Below are 19,305 nucleotides of genomic sequence, written 5' to 3'. Positions count from 1 at the left end.
CATCAACCCTCTGTTACTTCATCATAAAACTCAATCAAGTTGGTTAAATACTATTTTCTTTGCTCCGATCTGTGCTAGCTTTTCCTAATTAATCCACACTTATCCAGTGACTTAATTTTGTCTAAAAGCTTCCCACCACTGAGGTTAAACTGATTAGCCTGTAGTGCTGAGTTTATCTGAACACACAAATTCTCCAGAACTAGGTGGCACTGTTTTAAGTTAAAATTGCTGTTTTAGGACAGAGGTGAAATTTTTTCTCTTGAAGGGTTATGCAACTTTGGAACTCTGTTTCAGAAGGCACTAAAATTGAATATTTTTAAGGCGGAGGTAGATAAATTCTTGTTAGGCAAGGGAATCAAAGGTTATCAGGGGTAGATGGGAATGTGGAATTTAAAATGCTTGGAGATTAGTCATGATCTCATTGAGTGGCAGAGCAGGCTCAAGGGGTTGAATGGCTTTCTCCTGCTCCTATTTCTTATGTTCTTACGTGCTCTGTACCCTCCCATCATCTATGTGAATCAGGAGATTACAGCCAGTGCACCCAAACTCTGAACCCTTACTGTCCTCCGTATCCATGGCTGTATCCCATCTAGCCCTAATGACTTAGCAGCTTTCACTACAGCCAGCCTTTCTGATACCTCCTCTTCATCAGTTTTTAGTCCATCCAGTGTCTCACCGACCTCTCCTTTCACCGTGACATTGGCATTGTTTTCTTCCTTGGTAAGGACAGATGCAAAACACACATTTCGTGCCAAAACTGTGCCCTTTGCCTCCATGCACAGACCTCTGATTTGGCTCCTAGTCAGTCCCACCCCTCATCTTAAAATCCTTTTCCTATCTACATGCTTATAGAACACATCTGAATTCCCTTTTATGTTCACTGGCAATCACTTTTCATACTATCTCTCATTTCTTTTTTCATGTCTCCTCTGCACTATATTCTATCCATTTCACACTTGTATTGTCAATTTGACACCTGTCCTACTTGTTCAAAAATTATTCTTTCATGGAATATGAGTGCCAGTGGCTAGGCCAACATTTGTTGTCCATCCATAGTGGCCCTTGACAAGGTGGTGCTGAGATGTCTTCTCCAATCACTGCAGTCCATGTGGTAACAGTATACCCACAATGCTGCTAGAAAAGGAGTTCCAGGATTTTGGCCCAGTGACAGCAAAGTAATGGCAATATAGCTCCAAGTCAGGATGGTATGTGGAGGAGCTTGCAGGTGGTGCTGTTCCCGGGCGTCTGCTGCCCTCGTCCTTCTAGGTGATATATGGTTTGGAAATTGCTTTTGAAGGAGCCTCGGTGAGTTGCTGAAGTGCATCCTGTACCCTTGTTCCTGCTTCATCTTACTCTCTATCTCTCATGTCACCCTGGAAGTTCTTTCTTTGGTTTCCAGGCCTTATAGGAATGCAGGTACAATGTACCTCAACTGTACCCAAGCCACCTCCACATTTACCCGTACCAGATTCATTCTCATTGCATTGAAATTGGCCCTTCCCTGTTCATTATTTTTACTCTGAATTGCTCCTTGTCCTTTTCCATAACATTCTCTGCTGCTTGCTTCATTACCCATGTTGCTCAACCTACCTTTGGACCTTTTTTATTGTTTTTTTTTGTCTTTCACTTTTCTATCCCTGTTTTTCTATTCCCATTTAATGCTTCTGCAGTTCATTACCTCCACCACCACTTAACTGTTTGTTAGTCTGTTAGTCTGCAAACAATATAGTTCAAAACCTAAGGAACAGATTTCAACGAAACTTGGCACACAGTTAACGTATGGCCCAAGGAAGAACTGCTTAGTTTTGGGGAAACATCTGGATCCAAATCTGGATCAAGGTCCTGGATTATTTTTTGAAGAGTCCAGAATTGACTTTTTCTTTTAGAATGTTGGGTTCCTGATAGTTTCAGGATGTTGTGAATTGTCTCAGCTGCTATGCTGGAATTTTATACAGCAGTCAAAATGTGAGCAGAGTTTTCACAGCAGGTTGTGGGATGTGAATTAGCCAGAAGCCTCCACTGTGATATGGAAGCTGCGAATAAAAATACTTCTTTTTTCAGCTTTATAGTTACAGAACATCAACCAACAGGGAAGGGTGCAAAGAAGAGCTGCATAATTTTAATAGCACTGACTAAAACAGTGTGGTGGAGGTATGGGCTTGACTGGATTTAATGGAGGTACTGGGATTCTAGCCTGTCAGCTAGAAAGCCAATAGGAGCCTCACATCACCTCTTTTCAGGCTGGCCCGCCTCATCGTGTATGATAACTGGATAGCGCTGGACTTACTCCAGGATCAAGGACCCCAGGGTCAAAAGTACCACCTGCCAAAAGATGTCAGCAATCGGAGGCCAGCAGCTCTATTGAATGGCAGCACCACTCAGGATATGGTGGCTGCTGCTGGGACAACACCCACCCGAGGCCCAGGATCGTCACAGACCTAGGCCTGAATTTTACGCTTGGCGAGGGAGCGTGATCGGCAGGCCTGGAAGTGGATGTGATATCCTCTTCCGCCTGCGATCAGCTCCTGGCCTGATTTCTCTTGGGCTACCCAATTAACAGCCAGCCAGCATGGAACACGCTGTGACTGGCTCATCATTGCCCGCCAGGGGCTGGCGGCTGTGTCCAATGGGGTGGTGGGGGGATTTGAAAATGGACAGGGAGCACCCTGAAGGCTGCCAAGGGGTTGTCAGAAACCCCAGAGAAATGCATGTGAGTGTGTCAGTGTCTGAAAGAATATTTTCTGTTGGAGCAGTAACTATGGCCTCAGGACCTGCTTCCTATGCAGGTGGAATGGCAATGCCCGTGGGCACTCTGCTCCCCATTTTACCGATGATTACCTCATGTGTTCTTCTGGAGGAAGTAATTGTCCGATGGGATATATTGATTCCACGAAACGGGAAGAGGAGGCCACCTCACCAAACCAAGACGGCATGGACAGAGGTGTTGTGAGCAGCACTTGACTCCAGTGAAGGAAAAGGTTCAGAAACTTTCTGTACTCTGCCAGGGTGAGTACTGAGTCCATGTGGAACTGTGTATAGATGTTTTAGTGGGTGGGAGGACTTGTTGGTGCTCACAGGTGTGAAATGCAGAGTGCCAGATGGCACATATCCCAGTGCCTTGAGAGACTGCAAAATGTGCCCAGTTGGCTTGGTGAGGTGTGCCAATGTGATGGGCACCTGCACCTGTGTCTCTTGGTGGGGTGGGAGGAATATATGGTCTGGCATGTAGAGGGGAGGCTCATGAAAGCACCGTCGTCCTTAGAGGAGAAGAGGAGTTATAATGCTCTGGAGTGAGGACAAATAGGTAGAGGTGTGCCCAACCTCCTGATTATAACGCAGGCTGGAGAAGTTCTGGAGTTGGCAAGTGAGCATGGAGCCAAGTCCACAAGTCATGGAGAAGCACGGGTCTCGGAGGAAGGTAAGAGTCCAGCGGACGGGCAGAGACTGGGGGAGGATATAGGAGATGTAGGGCAGTGGCATTTGGAATGAGATGTTTAAACCCATTTTCCCTGTTGCTCTTCCATTCACAATACCTCTGAGAGGCAGAGAGGTCCATTATGATAAGCAACCAGAGAGCATGCCCTGTGACTTTGTAATGTTTGCTGACATTTTCTCTTCTTCGCTAAGATGTGCCAGCCTCAGGATGCCAGGCAGACCCAGAGGACCCTCCCTTGACCCCCCCACCCCCCAAGGAGCTGCTCACTGATGCACCCGTGTCAAATCTCCCCTCTGCACCAATTGCCAGTGTAGACACAGGCACGTTGGTGGGCATTAACGTGTTGGATCAGATGGTATTGCATAATGGTGAGGGCACATCACACTCACCTGAGAAGCTGGTGGAGGCAGACTTCAGAGGGCATAACAACCAGAGGACTGCTGGAGACCAAGACGATGCTGACTCCGAGACAGATGAGCCTCTGGAGTTGTCCATCAGGCGGCAGATGCTGGATGTCCAACGGGATGCACAGGAAGATCTAGCAGAGGTCCCTGAGGGTCTGCATGCCATGGTCTCTGTCCTGGAGGAGTCCATGCACAGCGTGAGCACTCCATTGAGCCAAAGCTCTGACCACACAGCCTCCTCCATGAAAGTTGCCACTCTCTCAATGGAGTCTCCAGGAACTCAATCAGGGGTTTCTGGGGTTGCTTTCAGACCCATAGGCTCATGCACTGGCAGTGACTTCAGCAGGCCACTGCCAGTGTGAGAGATGAATGAGGCACCTAGTCACTCTGTTAAATGCCTTTCCACCAGTGGTGAGCAGGGAGGTTCAAACCCAAAGGTTCTGGGTGCTAGATTTTGGTGTAACCAAACTATTTTCAAGTTACTTTATGTCATTTTCATTGGAAGAAGCTAACAAGGTTAAATGCAATTGTAGTAACACTGAGATAAGAAGCCATTTTGATGTTAAGCTTTTACACCAAATTAACCAAAACAGTATTACGAAACAGCCACAAGTGATTGACCAAATAGTGTACCTCCATTAAGTTACAATTTAAAGATAATTAATAATCAGTAGTTAATTAGAAGTTACTTTACATTATTTCTGTATTTCTTGGACTATGCCCCTCAGACTACAAAATGCCCCAGCTACCTTCCAAAAGTTGATGAACTAGGTAGTGGCAGGCTTGTCCAATTGCGTAGTGCATTTGGATGACCTCCTAGTGTATAGCGATACCTGTGAAAACCCCTTCAACCTGCTTTCCATCTCTGTCACAGTGTCAACCCTTACAAAGTCACACATGACATCCGATATGACTGACTGTGGTGCACACTTCCTCCCATTCCTTTGTGACCTGTCTGCAGCCTTTGATACAGTTGACCACAGCATCTGCCTCCAACACCTCTCCTCCAATTTCAAGCTGGCAGTTACTATTCTCGCCTGGTTACTATCTATCCAATACTAGCCAAAGAACTTCCAGTAACAGCTTCCATTCCCAATCCTGCAACATAACCTCTGGAGCCCCCCAAAGATCTATCCTGCCCCTCTTATTTCTCATCTACATGCTGCTCCTCACTTATATCAGATCAAAAACACAGCATCAGATTCCACAAATGCACTGACAGCATCCAACTGTGTATCACTGCTGCCAATCTTGGTGCCTCTACTGCCTCTAATTTATCACAATACTTGTCCAAAATTCAGAAATTTCTTCCAATTAAGACTGTAGCTGTTGGCTTTGATTCCACCCCCGACCCCACGCCCGAGACGGAAAGTGTCAGTGGGGTTGAGGAGTAAACACTGGGAACGCAAGGCAAAAGGGGGCCACAGGAATATCCTTACCATCATGGACTGGGCTACCCTTTTCCCAGAGGCGGTTCCCCTGAGAACCACATCTGCCAAAACAGTGATGAGGGAATTGATCAAGTCTTTTTATTTTATTATTCATTCACACGATGTGGGCTTTGCTGGCTGGGGCCAGCATCTATTGCCGATTCTTAGTTGCCCTTGAGAAGGTGGTGGGGAGCTACCTTCTTGAGCTGCTGCAGTCCATGTAATGTAGGTACAGCTATGGTGCTGCTAGGAAGGGAGTTCCAGGATTTTGACCAAGCAACAGTGAAGGAGCAGAGATATATTTCCAAGTCAGGATGGTGGGGGACTTGGAGGGGAACTTCCAGGAGGTGATGCTCCCATCTATCCACTGCCCTGTCCTTTTAAATGATAGCGGTCATGGGTTTGGAAGGTGTGGTCAAAGGAGCCTTGGTGAATTCCTGCAGTACATCTTGTAGATGGTACACACTGCTGCCAATGTGCGTCGGTGGTGCAGGGAGTGAATGTTTGTGGATGCGATGCCAATCAAGCAGGCTGCTTTGTGCTGGTCGGTGTCAAGCTTCTTGAATGTTGTAGGAGCTGCGCTTGTCCAGGAAAGTGGGGAGGGACATCAGGAAAGAGACAAGCAGTTTGGTCTACCCACCAAAATCCAGTCGGATCAGGGCTCAAAGTTCATGTCTAAGATATTGCAGGAAGTCACAGACAACCTGGGTGTGACCCAACTGAAGTCTTCAGCGTATCACCCACCGTCCCAGGGGGTGCCAGAACAATACCATCAAACCCTAAAAACAATGATCAGGGCATACTGCCATGAGCACCCCCATGACTGGGATAAAGGACTAGGTTTCCTTATGTTCGTTACCAGGGACTCACCCAATGAGCCCACCGGGTTTACTCCGTTCGAATTAGATTATGGGCATCGAGTGTGAGGGCTTCTGAAACTAACCAAAGAGAGGTTTTTAGAGCAAAAGGAAAAGATCTCCATATTGGATTATGAAGCAGTGTTCCGGGAGCGGCCCTCGAGAGCTTGCGAGGGGGCCCGAGAGCACTTGAAAATCTCCAAGACGGCTATGAAAAAACAGGCAGACGGACACACCAAGACCTGAACCTTTCAGCCAGGAGACAGTGTGTTAGTGCTCCTACTAATACCAGGTGAACCTTTATAGGCCCAGTTCAGTGACCCGAACAGAGTAGCAAAGCAACTCGGGGAAGTGAACTATCTAATTTAGACACCACATCAGGAGAAAAAGCAAAGGCTGTTTCACGTCAACATATAAAGTGATATCACAGCCAAGAAGGGGACAAGCAAGTTGCAGTCTGTCCCACTGCCACCAACCTGGGAGGAGGAGGGTAGCAGTGGGGATGAATTGGAGGGGGATGTGGGTGAGGCCCACATTGAACCCCTACTACCCAGCTAACCAATATACGAGTCAACTTGGACTCCTTATTCTCCCACCCAGGTGCAGGACAGCAAGCTGACGAGGCTGCTCACTGCCTTGAAAGGCTTATGCAGAGACAGAGGAAGCTGCACCACCCTAGCTCTACATGATGTGGATGTGGGAGAGACCCCTCCCATAAGGCAACATCCCTACCGTCTAGGCCCAGAAAAGCTGACCCAGGTTCGGGAAATTAACTACACGCTGGAGCACCAACTAATAGAGCTTAGCAACAGTAGCTGGAACTCCCCTGTTGTGCTTGTGCCCAAGCCGGCCAGCTCCACAAGGTTTTGCATTGACTACCTAAAAGGTAATGTAGTTACCAGAGCTGGTTCCCACCCATTACCCCGGCTGGAAGACTGTATAGATAGGATAGGTAAAGCAGCCTATATTACAAAGATGGATTTACTCAAAGGATACTGCCAGGATCCCTTGACAGTCCGCGCAAAGGAAATCTCCGCCTTCATAACTCCAGCCAGATTATACCAGTGTTCGGTTATGCCCCTCTGACTACAAAATGCCCCAGCTACCTTCCAAAGGTTGATGAACTAGGTAGTGACAGGCTTGTCCAATTGCGTAGTGGATTTGGATGACCTCCTAGTGTATAGCGATACCTGTGAAAACCACTAGAGCAACTAGAAGCCCTCTTCCAGAGAGTACAGTCAGATGACCTAGAAATCAATCACACAAAAAGCAAGTTCACTAAGGCTAAAGTGGCCTGCCTCAGACACGTAGCCAGTCAAGAACAGACACTGCCCAGGGCTGCCAAGGTACAAGCCATAGCCCAGTTTCCCATTCCCACCACAAAATGGGAAATCATGAGGTTCTTGGGAATGTATGGGTTCTATTGCAAGTTCGTCCCAAACAACAGTACAGTACCCTCCCGCATGCTCATAAACGTCTACAGCACAGAAGGAGGCCATTCGGCCATCATATCCATGCCAGTCAACAAAGATCTGACTACACTAATCCCATTTTTCAATGCTAGGCCCATAGTCCTGGAGGCTATGGCAACATAAATTAATATCTGAATACTTCTTAAATGTTATGAGAGATTTTGACTCAACCATTCATTCAGGCAGAGAGTTCCAGACTCCCACCACCCTCTGAGTGAAGGAATTTCTCCTCTACTCCCCTCTTAGCCTTCTACCTCTTACTTTAAATCTATGTCCCTGGTTATTGAGACCTCTACTAATGGAAAAAGTGGCTTCCTATCTACCCTATATTTGTCCCTCATAATCTTATACACCCCTATCAGGTCCCCTCTCAACCTTCGCTGCTCCAAGGTAAACAACACCAGTCTATCCAATCTTTCCTCATAGCTCAGACCCTCCAGTAAGGCAGCATCCTGGTAAATCTCCTCTGCACCCTCTCCAGTGCAATCACATCCTTCCTATAATGTGGTGACCAGAACTGCACGCTGTACTCCAGTTGTGGCCTAACCAGCATTTTATACAGTTCCAGCATAACCTCCCTGCTCTCGTATTCGATGCCTCGGCTAATGAAGGCAAGTATCCCATATGCAATCTGAACCACCAGAATGATTGGGTCTAGGAAAAACGTATCCACGAGAAGTATCCTTTCCAGATTAAATCTCTTTGCAACCAACAAGTCGGTTGGTTGTGGAGGGGGGGAGGTGCTGGGGAAAGAGTTGAATAAAGGCAGGGAGCAAGTTCATCCCTCCTCACCCAGTGCATAACAATTTGGGGGTGTCCCAGCCAGATAGTGACAAATTGAGGGGTCTCGCCCAGATCAACAACTTTGGGGACCCTCACCCAAGGGTGGGTCATAACATAGTGTAGCACGAAGCTGAGCTACCACTGCAACTTGGGAATGAGTACTCTATAAATGCAGTCAGATTTGTAAACTGAACGGAGTAAGGGGACACATGGAGTGGAGATGATATCCGAGCAGCATGTAGGCCTGGTGCAAAGTCAGGAATTTGGTCTATGTGGGAATTCAGTGCAGAGGGGGAAAGAGGTGCTCCTTTCTCTATCTTTATTCTTCCTCCAGTAACTGGTGAGTCTTCTTCCTTTGTCTCCTAGCTAGGAGGGTGTAACAAGCTATAGCGTAAGCTAGAGACAGCAGCGAAAGTTTGAAGAGCTTCGAGGGAGAGTCTGCGGGTTCAGAGCATTCTAAAGAAAATTGAAGTGTGATGTAATAGGAAAGAAGGTAGGTGATTGGTTGGTGAGCATTTTCTCTTGACTGAACTAGGGAATTTTAAATCAGCCTAAATATAACATTAATTGAAATAAGTATATAAAAACCAGGACTAGAGGTATTAATTAAATTTTAATTAATAAATCATTACTTAGTTAATTAAAACACAATAAGGATAGCAAGGCAGATGACGTGTTGCAGCTATAGTATGTGGGACTAGTAGATGCCAGTATGATCCATGGCAACCACATCCATGGCATTTGTCTGAGGCTCGAGGACCTTTGGCTCGGAGGTAATGAATTGAAGTCTGAGCTTCAGACACTGCAAAACATCAGGAAGCGGAAAGTTAACTGGACATTTTGTACCAGAAGGCAGTCACATCCCTTAGGCTAAGGTCTTCTGATTTGGTCCTTGATCAGGGACAGGGGGGGTGTAACTGCAAGTGAGAGAGGTATGGAGATCAAGAAAGTAGAACTGGAAGAGCCTCAGCCTTTCCAATTGTATGACAGGTTCAAAGTTCTTGCAGCTGGTAAGGGCGAGAGCTGGGACAGCAGGGTGGATGAGCAAACTGACCATGGTGGTGGAGGTTCAAGTGGAAGGAATAAATGCTAGTGGGGACAGTCGCGGGATTGACACAGTTCTCTGTAGCTGAGAGCTTGAGCCCAGAAGGCTATGTTGCCTGCCATTGCCAGGGTTCAGGACATCAGCTCAGGTCCGGAGAGGAACTTGCAGTGGGAGGGAAAGGATACAGTTGTCATGGTCCATGTGGTTATCAACAATGTAGGCAAGACTAGGAAGCGGATTATGAGCAGCAAAGGGCTAAATTAAAAAACAAACAAATACAATAATAATAATTCCTGGATTACTATTTGAGCCATGAGTGAACTGGCCTAGGGTGAATAAGGCTACAGAGTGGCTCAAAGATTGCTGTGGAAGAAATTGGTTTTGGGGCACTGGCACCTGTACTGGGGAAAATGGGAGCTGTAACGTTGGGATGGTCTTCACCTGAACCAGTGTTCTGGAAGTCAAATAACTAAGGCGGGATTCAGGGATTTAAACCAAATAGTGAGAGGGAGGGATCACATAAGGGGAGATGTGGAAAATTAAAGAGAAAGGACAAGGCTATAGAGCAGGGTAGCAACATGGGTAATGATAACCAGAGTGTGGCAGAAAGGGACAGAACGTATAAACTTAAGATTGCAAGGGCAGTTAAGGCCAGAGTTTTCAAGAATCGTAAATAGACAGAATTAAAAGCTCTGCATCTGAATGCTTGCATTCATACCAAAATGGATGAATTGCTTGCACAAATAGAGATACATATGTATGATCTAACAGCCTTTTCAGGGATGTGTGTGCAAGATGACCAGGGCTAGGCCCTAAATATTCAAAGGTATTTGACATTTTGGAATGACAGAAAGCTAAGAAAAGGGATATTTAAGGGGATATTTCATAACTCTCAGCAAAGATATATTCCATTGAGAAAGAAAGACTCTTCGAGAAGCATGTACTACCATTGGCTGGATAACCTACTTAAGACAGTACTAACTTGAAGGAAAAAAGCACACAATACTGTGAAGATTAATGGGTGGGTCAGAAGATTGGACATATTTTAGAAACCAGCAAAGAATAACTGAAAAAAACAATAAGGAGAAATGACAATATGAGAGAAAGCTAGCTAGGAATATAAAAGCAGCTAATAAGAGTTTCTACAAGTAATTAAGAAGGAAAAGTGAATGTTGGTCCCTTAGTGGGTAAGGCTAGGGAATTATTAAAAGGAAGCAAGAAAATAGCTGAAGTGCTGAACAGGTATTTTGTGTCTGTCTTCAGCGTAGAAGACACAAAAACGATCCCAAGAATACTTGTTAATAAAGAGGTAATGGAAGGGAGGAACTTAAAGCAATCGCAAACACTGGGGTAAAGGTACTAGGAAAATGATTAGGACTAAACACTGACAAGTGCTCTGGTCCTGATGGGCTGCATTCTAGGGTCTTAAAAGAAGTGGCTGCGGGGTAGACGATGCATTGTTTGTGATCTTCCAAAATTTCCTAGATTCTGGTTAGGTCCTAGCGGATTGCAAAATCACTAATGTAACGTCTCTATACAAGAAAGGAGGGAGACAGAAAGCATAAAACTGTAAGTCATTTAAACTGACATCTGTCATAGCGAAAATGCTAGAATCCATTATTAAGGAGGTAATAGCAGAACAATTGGAAAATCATAATACAATCAGGCAGAGTCAACATAGTTTTGTGAAATGGAAATCATGTTTGACTAACTTATTAGAGCTTTTTGAGGAAGTAACAAGCAAGGTGGATAAAAGGAACTTGCAGATGTGGTGTACTTGGATTTCTAAAAGGAATTCAAAAAGGCACACAAAATAAGAGCTCATGATGTAGGGGAAAACATATTAGCATGGATAAAGGATTGGTTCGCTAATAGGAAGCAGAAAATAGGAATAAACTTTCAAGTTGGTCAGCTAATACTAGCGGAGTGCCACAGGATTAGTGCTAGGGCCTCTATATTGATGACTTGGACAATAGGGCCAAATGTGTGGTAGCTAAATTTGCTTATGCTATAAAGATAGGTAGGAAAGTAAGTTCTCAGAAAACACAAAGAGTCTACATTTAGATCGGTCAAGTGAGTTGGGCATAACTTTGGCAGATGGAGTACGATTTGGGAAAATATGAATTTGTTCACTTTGGCAGGAAGAATAGAAAAGCAGTATACTATTTAAATGAAGAGAGAGTGCAGAACTCGGTGGTACAGAGGGATCTGGGTGTCCCAGTACATGAAAAAAGGTAGCATGTAGGAACAGCAAGTCATGGGAATGCCCATGGAATGTAGTTGTTTATTGCAAGGAAAACCGAGTATAAAATTAAGGTAGAAAGGTAGGGAAGTTTTGTGACAGGGCCTTAGTTGGACTGCATATGGAGTACTGTGTACAGCTTTGGCCTTCTTAAGAAAGGGTATAATTGCATTAGAAGTTCAGAGAAGGTTCACTCAAACTGATTCCTGGGATGAAGAGGTTATCTTATAAGGAATGATTGAGCAGATTCGTCCTATATCCATTGGCGTTTAGAAGAATTATCTTATTGAAACACACAGAGCAGAATTAAGCCCATGTCGGGCGGGTCAGAAAGCCAGCCGCCCCTGCGATCTCACGCTGGCGGGCCAATTAAGGCACGCCCAGTGTGAAAAGCAAGCGGCAGTGCTGCCTGTGTGCGGGGAGAGGGGGGGTTGTGGGGGGGCGCGAGGCGGGTGGGGCGAGTGCTTGAAAACCTCCCTGAGGCACAGAGCTGCCTCAGGGAGATGAAGCAATTTAAAAAAAAAATAAAGATTTGAAAAATGTTATTAAACATGACCCCTTGTGTGACTCTGTCACATGAGCAGGGACATGTTATTAATTACATTTTAAAACTTTTCTTTCACTTTTATTTGCTTTAAGAAACCAATCCCGCCCGTGGATGATGTTTTTTAAAAAAATGCAAAGGCCGCTTGGCCTTTTCGCCTGCCCGCCTACCGTAAGGTTAGTCATATTACTTCAAATTCAAGAATCAACTCCAAAATCACACAAATCAGAATGTAAAATTCCAAATAATTGACTGCTGTTAAATGCAGTTCGGAAAAGTTCCCATTTAAGAAAGCTACTCAGATGCAAAAGAAATTAATCATGATTTTAAAGGTACCTTCTTTCTCTGATCTCCATAGAAAGGTATTTGCTGATGAATTCAGGGCCATTTATGGAGCAAGTACTAGATTGTTTCATTTTTCAATTGTGGACCAAAGAGGGGGTTTAATTGGGACAGGGTTGCAATCAGCCAAAAAAGGTAGCAGCAAACAGCAATTGTCACAAGCATAATATTAATAACACCTCTATTCGGTCCTTTAGGAATGAACCAGGGCACAATGTCACCCACGACACTCCAGAAGACGGTAAGGACAATCATGGGCACCGTCAAGCTGCTGTAACCCATGGCGCGCACACCAAACAAGTTTCAGCCTCCCACACCCTCTGTCCTAGACAGGCAGTGAAAAAATTAAGTTAATTCATTCTTTAATGGCTTTAACAGGCCTCTTAATTGTTGGCTGGTGCGCACCAGAGTCAGTAGCGCGCCCATTGACCAAACTATTGCGCAACTGCGTGTTGACATCAGGACGCTTGCTTGATGTCAACGTGTGTCATTTCATACTCGAGCAGGCTGGGTGCACCGAGCTAAAAATTTTGCCCATAAGTTCCTGAAGGGACTTAATAGGGTGGATGCTGACAGAATGCGTCCCCTTGTGGGGGACTCTAGAACTAAGGGACACAGTTAAAAAATCATGGGTTCAAATTAAGGCTGAATGAAAACATTTCTCCTCACCTCAGAGGGTTGCTAGTCTGTGGAATTCTCTTTGCCAGAGGCTGGCTCCTGGGCCAACAATATATTGATTTTAAAATCCTTCTCTCAAATCCCTCTATGGCCTTGCCCTTCGCTATCTCTATAACTGCCCCAGCCCTGCACCCCTCTAAGACCTCTGTGTTCCTCCAGTTCTTGCCTCTTGTGTTTATATTACTACATTACTGGTAGTCATGCCAGGAGCATGACTGTCCAGTCATGCCTAAGCACTAAAATCTGGATTTCCCTCCCTAAACCTATCAACCTCTCTACCACTCTCTCCTGCTGTAATCCACTTCTTAAAACCTACCGTTTTAACCAATAATATTGGTCATATGTCCTAGTATCCTTCTGTAGTTGGGCTTTGTCTAACAATGCTTATGTGAAGTGGCTTGGGCCATTTTTACTGCATTAACAGCAATATACAAATGCAAGTTGTTATAATCAAGACATATGAATGTTTGTCCCACTATAGCCAGTCTGAATCACGGAGCAGTAGCAACAGTCTCAATTCATTGCAGATTTCTGACATCTGTAGGGTTAATATTTATTGTTAAACAGAGAGACTTGCTGTCCAGTGAGCATAAGTAGAGGAAGATTGAGCAGTTCAACACATGGCTAGAGGAATGGTGTAGGAGGGAGGGCTTTAGATTTCTGAGGCTTTCGGACTATTCCTGGGGCAAGTAGGACCTGTACAAGAAGGACGGGTTACACCTTAACAATAATGCTGAGGCGGGGCGTGAGGGGAAGATGTGTTTGGTGGTCTCATCATGCTGGAGTTGGCGGAAATGACGGAGGATGATCCTTTCAATGGAGGTTGGTAGGTGAAAAGTGAGGACCGGGGGATCTATCATGGCTCTGGGAGGGAGGGGAAGGTGTGAGGGCAGAGGTGCGGGAGATGGGTCGGACACGATTGAGGGCCCTGACAACCACAGTGGGTGGGAAACCTCAGTTAAGGAAGAAGGAAGACATGTCAGAAGTGCCGTTTTGGAATGTGACATCATCGAAACAGATGTGAAGGAACTGAGAGAATGGGATGGAGTTCTTACAGGAAGCAGGGTGTGAGGAGCTGTAGTTGAGGTAGCTGTGGGAGTCGGTAGACTTGTAATGAATATTGGTAGACAGTCTATCACCAGAAATTGAGACTGAGAGGTCAAGGAAGGGAAGTGTTGGAGATGGACCATGTGAAGGTGACGGAGGGCTGGAAATTGGAAGCAAAATTGATACATTTTTACAAGTCCAGACAAGAGCATGAAGCGGCACCGAAACGGTCGACGATATACCAAGAAAAGAGTTGTGGGAGGGGGCCTAAGTAGGACTGGAACAAGGATTGTTCCACATATCCCATAAAGAGACAGGCATAACTGGGACCCATGTGGGTACCCATAGCCACACCTTTTATTTGGAGGAAGTGAAACAAGTTTAAGGAGAAATTGTTCAGTGAGAGAACAAGTTCAGCAAGGCGGAAGAGAGTGGTGGTGGATGGGGTTTGTTCAGGCCTCTGTTCAAGGAAGCCACAGAGAGCCTTCAGACCATTCTGGTGGGGGGTGGAGGTGTAGAGGGATTGAACGTCCATGGTGAAGAGATGGCGGATAGGGCCAGGAAACTGGAAATTGTTGATATGACATAGGGCATCAGAGGAATCGCAGATGTAGGTGGGAAGAGACTGGACAAAGGAAAAGATAATGGAACCAAGATAGGAAGAAATGAGTTCTGTAGGCAGGCACAGGCTGACACGATGGGTCTGCCGGGACAGTCCTGTTTGTGGATTTTGGAGAGGTGGTAAAAATGGGCTGTCTGAGTTTGAGAAACTATTGGAAGCTGTGGAGGGAAGATCTTCAGAGGAGATGAGGTCAGTGACAGTCCTAGAAACAATGGCTTGAAGTTAGGTGGTGGGGTCATGGTCCAGGGGGAGGGAGGAAGAAGTGACTGAGAGTTGGTGCTCAGCGTCTGTGAGGTAGAGGTCAGTACACAAAACAACAACAGCACCACCCTTGACAGCAGGTTTGATAACAAAGTCTAGGTTGGACCTAGGAGAATGGAATGCAGCAAGTTCAGAAGGAGATTGGTTAGAGTGGATGAGAGGAGCAGAGAAATTGAGACTGCTGATGTCACACTGACATTCGTCAATGAAAAGATCAAAAGCAAGTAAGAGACCAGATGGAGGGGTCCAGGTGGAGGGAGAATACTGGTAGCGGGTGAAAGGATCTGTTGAATGAGGGGAGGGCTCCTGCCCGACAAAGTGGGCACGCAAAGGTGGCAGAAAACGAGTTCAGCATCGTGCCAAGCCTGAAATTCATGGAAGTGAGGGTGTAAGGGTATGAAACTGAATTGTTATTCTGCTATTAACACATTCTGCTTTCTTACCTTTATGCCACCATCAGCACCTCTTTTAGCCCTTACCACTACCATTAACACCCCTTTGTCTAGGACATCTTTGTCAATCTCTCCTTTGCCCCCACCTATCATTGGCCTTCTATCCAGCTTCACTTCTTCACCCACTTAAACAGTATAAATTTCATCACATTTCTACCTCTCTTTAGCTCTGAAGAAGGGTGATACAGACTTGAAATGTTAACTCTGTTTCTCTTTCCACAGATGCTATCAGACCTGCTGAGTTTTTCCAGATATTTTTGTTTTATTTTTTTAGAGCCTCCACTAACCGCTCGTTTGCATTTGAGAACTTTCACAATGATGATAAATCTTTCCAAGTCCCAAAATGAATTCACGAGCAGGGTCAGCTTCTAAAACAATGTTTAATTTTAAATTGATGTAATAGATTGCAGAAATGTTCTAGGACTTTAAAATTCGGCAATCTTTAATCCGGCTACACCGATTGCCGATGAACCAGATAAAAATCACAAGCCAGAAAAAGCGCGATGGCCTTCTCTTTGTTCAAATGAATTCGGGGTTTCAACTTGTTCATTCTCGGCATAGAAACAGGTACATCATCAGATTAAAAACATCTTCTGTTTGCCCGGGTGTATTAGCCCCAACACCCCCGATCCCCAGACCCCAGCACCACCCCGCCGATCCTCTCCCAGCTCCTTCCCCGCTCCCAGCCCCCGGCCTCTCCCCTCCGCACCGCTCCCAGCCCCCGGCCTCTCCCATCCGCACCGCTCCCAGCCCCCGGCCTCTCCCCTCGCCCCTCCCCACCGCTCCCAGCCCCCGGCCTCTCCCCTCTCCCCTCCGCACCGCTCCCAGCCCCCGGCCTCTCCCCTCCCCACCGCTCCCAGCCCCCGGCCTCTCCCCTCTCCCCTCCGCACCGCTCCCAGCCCCCGGCCTCTCCCCTCCCCACCGCTCCCAGCCCCCGGCCTCTCCCAGCTCCTTCCCCGCTCCCAGCCCCCGGCCTCTCCCCTCCGCACCGCTCCCAGCCCCCGGCCTCTCCCATCCGCACCGCTCCCAGCCCCCGGCCTCTCCCCTCGCCCCTCCCCACCGCTCCCAGCCCCCGGCCTCTCCCCTCTCCCCTCCGCACCGCTCCCAGCCCCCGGCCTCTCCCCTCCGCACCGCTCCCAGCCCCCGGCCTCTCCCCTCCGCACCGCTCCCAGCCCCCGGCCTCTCCCCTCTCCCCTCCGCACCGCTCCCAGCCCCCGGCCTCTCCCCTCCGCACCGCTCCCAGCCCCCGGCCTCTCCCCTCCGCACCGCTCCCAGCCCCCGGCCTCTCCCCTCTCCCCTCCCCACCGCTCCCAGCCCCCGGCCTCTCCCCTCTCCCCTCCGCACCGCTCCCAGCCCCCGGCCTCTCCCCTCCGCACCGCTCCCAGCCCCCGGCCTCTCCCCTCCGCACCGCTCCCAGCCCCCGGCCTCTCCCCTCCGCACCGCTCCCAGCCCCCGGCCTCTCCCCTCGCCCCTCCCCACCGCTCCCAGCCCCCGGCCTCTCCCCTCTCCCCTCCGCACCGCTCCCAGCCCCCGGCCTCTCCCCTCTCCCCTCCCCACCGCTCCCAGCCCCCGGCCTCTCCCCTCCGCACCGCTCCCAGCCCCCGGCCTCTCCCCTCGCCCCTCCCCACCGCTCCCAGCCCCCGGCCTCTCCCCTCTCCCCTCCCCACCGCTCCCAGCTCCCAGCCTCTCCCCTCCGCACCGCTCCCAGCTCCCAGCCTCTCCCCTCCGCACCGCTCCCAGCCCCCGGCCTCTCCCCACATACCTGCTGCAGCTGAGCCCAGCACACCCACAAGCAGCACCAAAGGAGGAACCGCTCCGTTAATGAAAGTCGCCATCACCCATTGTCAGATTTCCCGGCCGCGGAATGCAAACCAACGATGTACAATCCACTCAGAGATAAAAATAAAAAACTGCAGATGCTGGAAATCCAAAACAAAAACAGAAATGACCCTGAAAAACTCAGCAAGTCTGGCAGCATCGGCGGAGAAGAAAAGAGTTGATGTTTCCAGTCCTCATGACCCTTCAACAGAACTGAGCGAATATTAGGAGGGGTGAAATATAAGCTGGTTTAAGGTGGGGTGTAGGGGGTGGGGGTGTTGTGGTTGTAGGGACAAGCAAGCAGTGATAGGAGCAGATAATCAAAATATGTCATGGACAGAAAAACAAAGAGGTGTTGGATGTGGTGATATTATCTAAATGAATGTGCTAATTAAGAATGGATGGCAGGACACACAAGGTACAGCTCTAGTGGGGGTGGGGTGGAAAGGCTAACATGGCATAAAAGATATAGATTTAAAAATAATGGAAATAGGTGGGAAAAGAAAAATCTATATAAACTATTGGAAAAAACAAAAGGAAGGGGGAAGAAACAGAAAGGGGGTGGGGATGGAGGAGGGAGTTCAAGATCTAAAGTTGTTGAATTCAATATTCAGTCCGGAAGGCTGTAAAGTCCCTAGTCGGAAGATGAGGTGCTGTTCCTCCAGTTTGCATTGGGCTTCACTGGAACAATGCAGCAAGCCAAGGACAGACATGTGAGCAAGAGAGCAGGGTGGAGTGTTAAAATGGTAAGCGACAGGGAGGTTTGGGTCTTTCTTGTGGACAGACCACAGGTGTTCTGCAAAGCGGTCGCCCAGTTTACGTTTGGTCTTTCCAATGTAGAGGAGACCGCATTGGGATCTACGAATGCAGTAGACTAAGTTAGGGGAAATGCAAGTGAAATGCTGCTTCTCTTGAAAGGAGTGTTTGGGCCCTTGGACGGTGAGGAGAGAGGAAGTGAAGGGGCAGGTATTGCATCTTTTGCGTGAGCATGGGGAGGTTCTATAGGTGGGGGTTGAGGAGTAGGGGAGATGGAGGAGTGGACCAGCGTGTCCCGGAGGGAATGATCCCTAGGGAATGCCGCCGGGGGCTTGGGGGGGATGAAGGGAACATGTGTTTGGTGGTGGCATCATGCGGAAATGGCGGAGAATGTTCTTTGTTCTTCTGTCCGTGACACCTTTTGATTATCTGCTCGTATCACTGCTTGCTTGTCCCTACAACCACACTGCCCCCCACCACTTCACCCCCCCACCTTAAACCAGGTTATATTTCACCCCTCTCCTAATATTCACTCAGTTCTGTTGAAGGGTCATGAGGACTCGAAACGTCAACTCTTTTCTTCTCCGCCAATGCTGCCAGACTTGCTGAGTTTTTCAGGGTAATTCTGTTTTTGTTTTGGATTTCCAGCATCCGCAGTTTTTTGGTTTTATCTCTGTGTTTAATTGACTGCCACTCCTCTTCAAGAAATGCCTACCTTGAAGAAGTACTGCTCCTCTCTCTGACAAGATTTCCGTATCTCTCTTTGGCCTTGTTCACCTTCATTGCTTTCCATTTTTCTCCTGGTGTTTGACAAGGTGTTTACTAAAACCCGCTTTCACAGCCATATCTCCTTTCTCAGTGACTGTCTCTGTCTCCGACTGACCCCACGTGGATTTCAACTGAAATTCCACCCCTCTTGTTTCGAACCCACCCAGGATTACAGTTATCTCCGGGACATAAAACGTTTCTCGGACTGCTATTCCCGTCACATTCTGCGATCCACACTCAGTGCCATGCGCCGTCATAGGAACACACTCGACCTCTCCCTCCAGCAGCACCGCCGCACCCTTTTTCAAAGCTGCACGTGCCGCCAGTTTCATTTTATTCTTCGTCTCA

General features: G+C 47.6%; 2 protein-coding genes across 2 annotated transcripts in view; both read right to left on the bottom strand.

Annotated features, from left to right (window-relative positions):
• The window catches only part of LOC121284012 (nectin-3-like), a 213,541-nt gene extending 195,893 nt beyond the window's left edge, over positions 1-17,648 (bottom strand). The window contains exon 1 of the mRNA XM_041198925.1: positions 17,378-17,648. Coding sequence (XP_041054859.1) covers positions 17,378-17,450 — 73 coding nt within the window. The 5' untranslated portion in view covers positions 17,451-17,648. The remainder of the gene's footprint in view (positions 1-17,377) is intronic.
• On the bottom strand, positions 12,610-16,152 carry LOC121284013 (V-type proton ATPase subunit e 1-like). The gene is made up of 2 exons (XM_041198927.1): positions 15,903-16,152; positions 12,610-12,880 (listed from the first exon to the last, which is right to left on the bottom strand). The coding sequence occupies exon 2, from the start codon at positions 12,835-12,837 to the stop codon at positions 12,616-12,618; it is 222 nt and encodes a 73-aa protein (XP_041054861.1). The 5' UTR covers positions 12,838-12,880; positions 15,903-16,152; the 3' UTR covers positions 12,610-12,615.
• Positions 17,649-19,305: the final 1,657 nt, after the last annotated feature.

The sequence above is a fragment of the Carcharodon carcharias genome, chromosome 11 (assembly GCF_017639515.1).
Source record: "Carcharodon carcharias isolate sCarCar2 chromosome 11, sCarCar2.pri, whole genome shotgun sequence".
NCBI classification, from domain to species: Eukaryota; Metazoa; Chordata; class Chondrichthyes; order Lamniformes; family Lamnidae; genus Carcharodon; species Carcharodon carcharias.
The sequence above is the reverse complement of the archived record's forward strand: the minus strand, read 5'-3'. Positions and strand labels throughout refer to the sequence as shown.

Coding starts and splice junctions, on each gene's coding strand:
- LOC121284013 (XM_041198927.1), bottom strand. CDS start 12,837: ATGGGTTACAGCAGCTTGACGGTGCCCATGATTGTCCTTACCGTCTTC.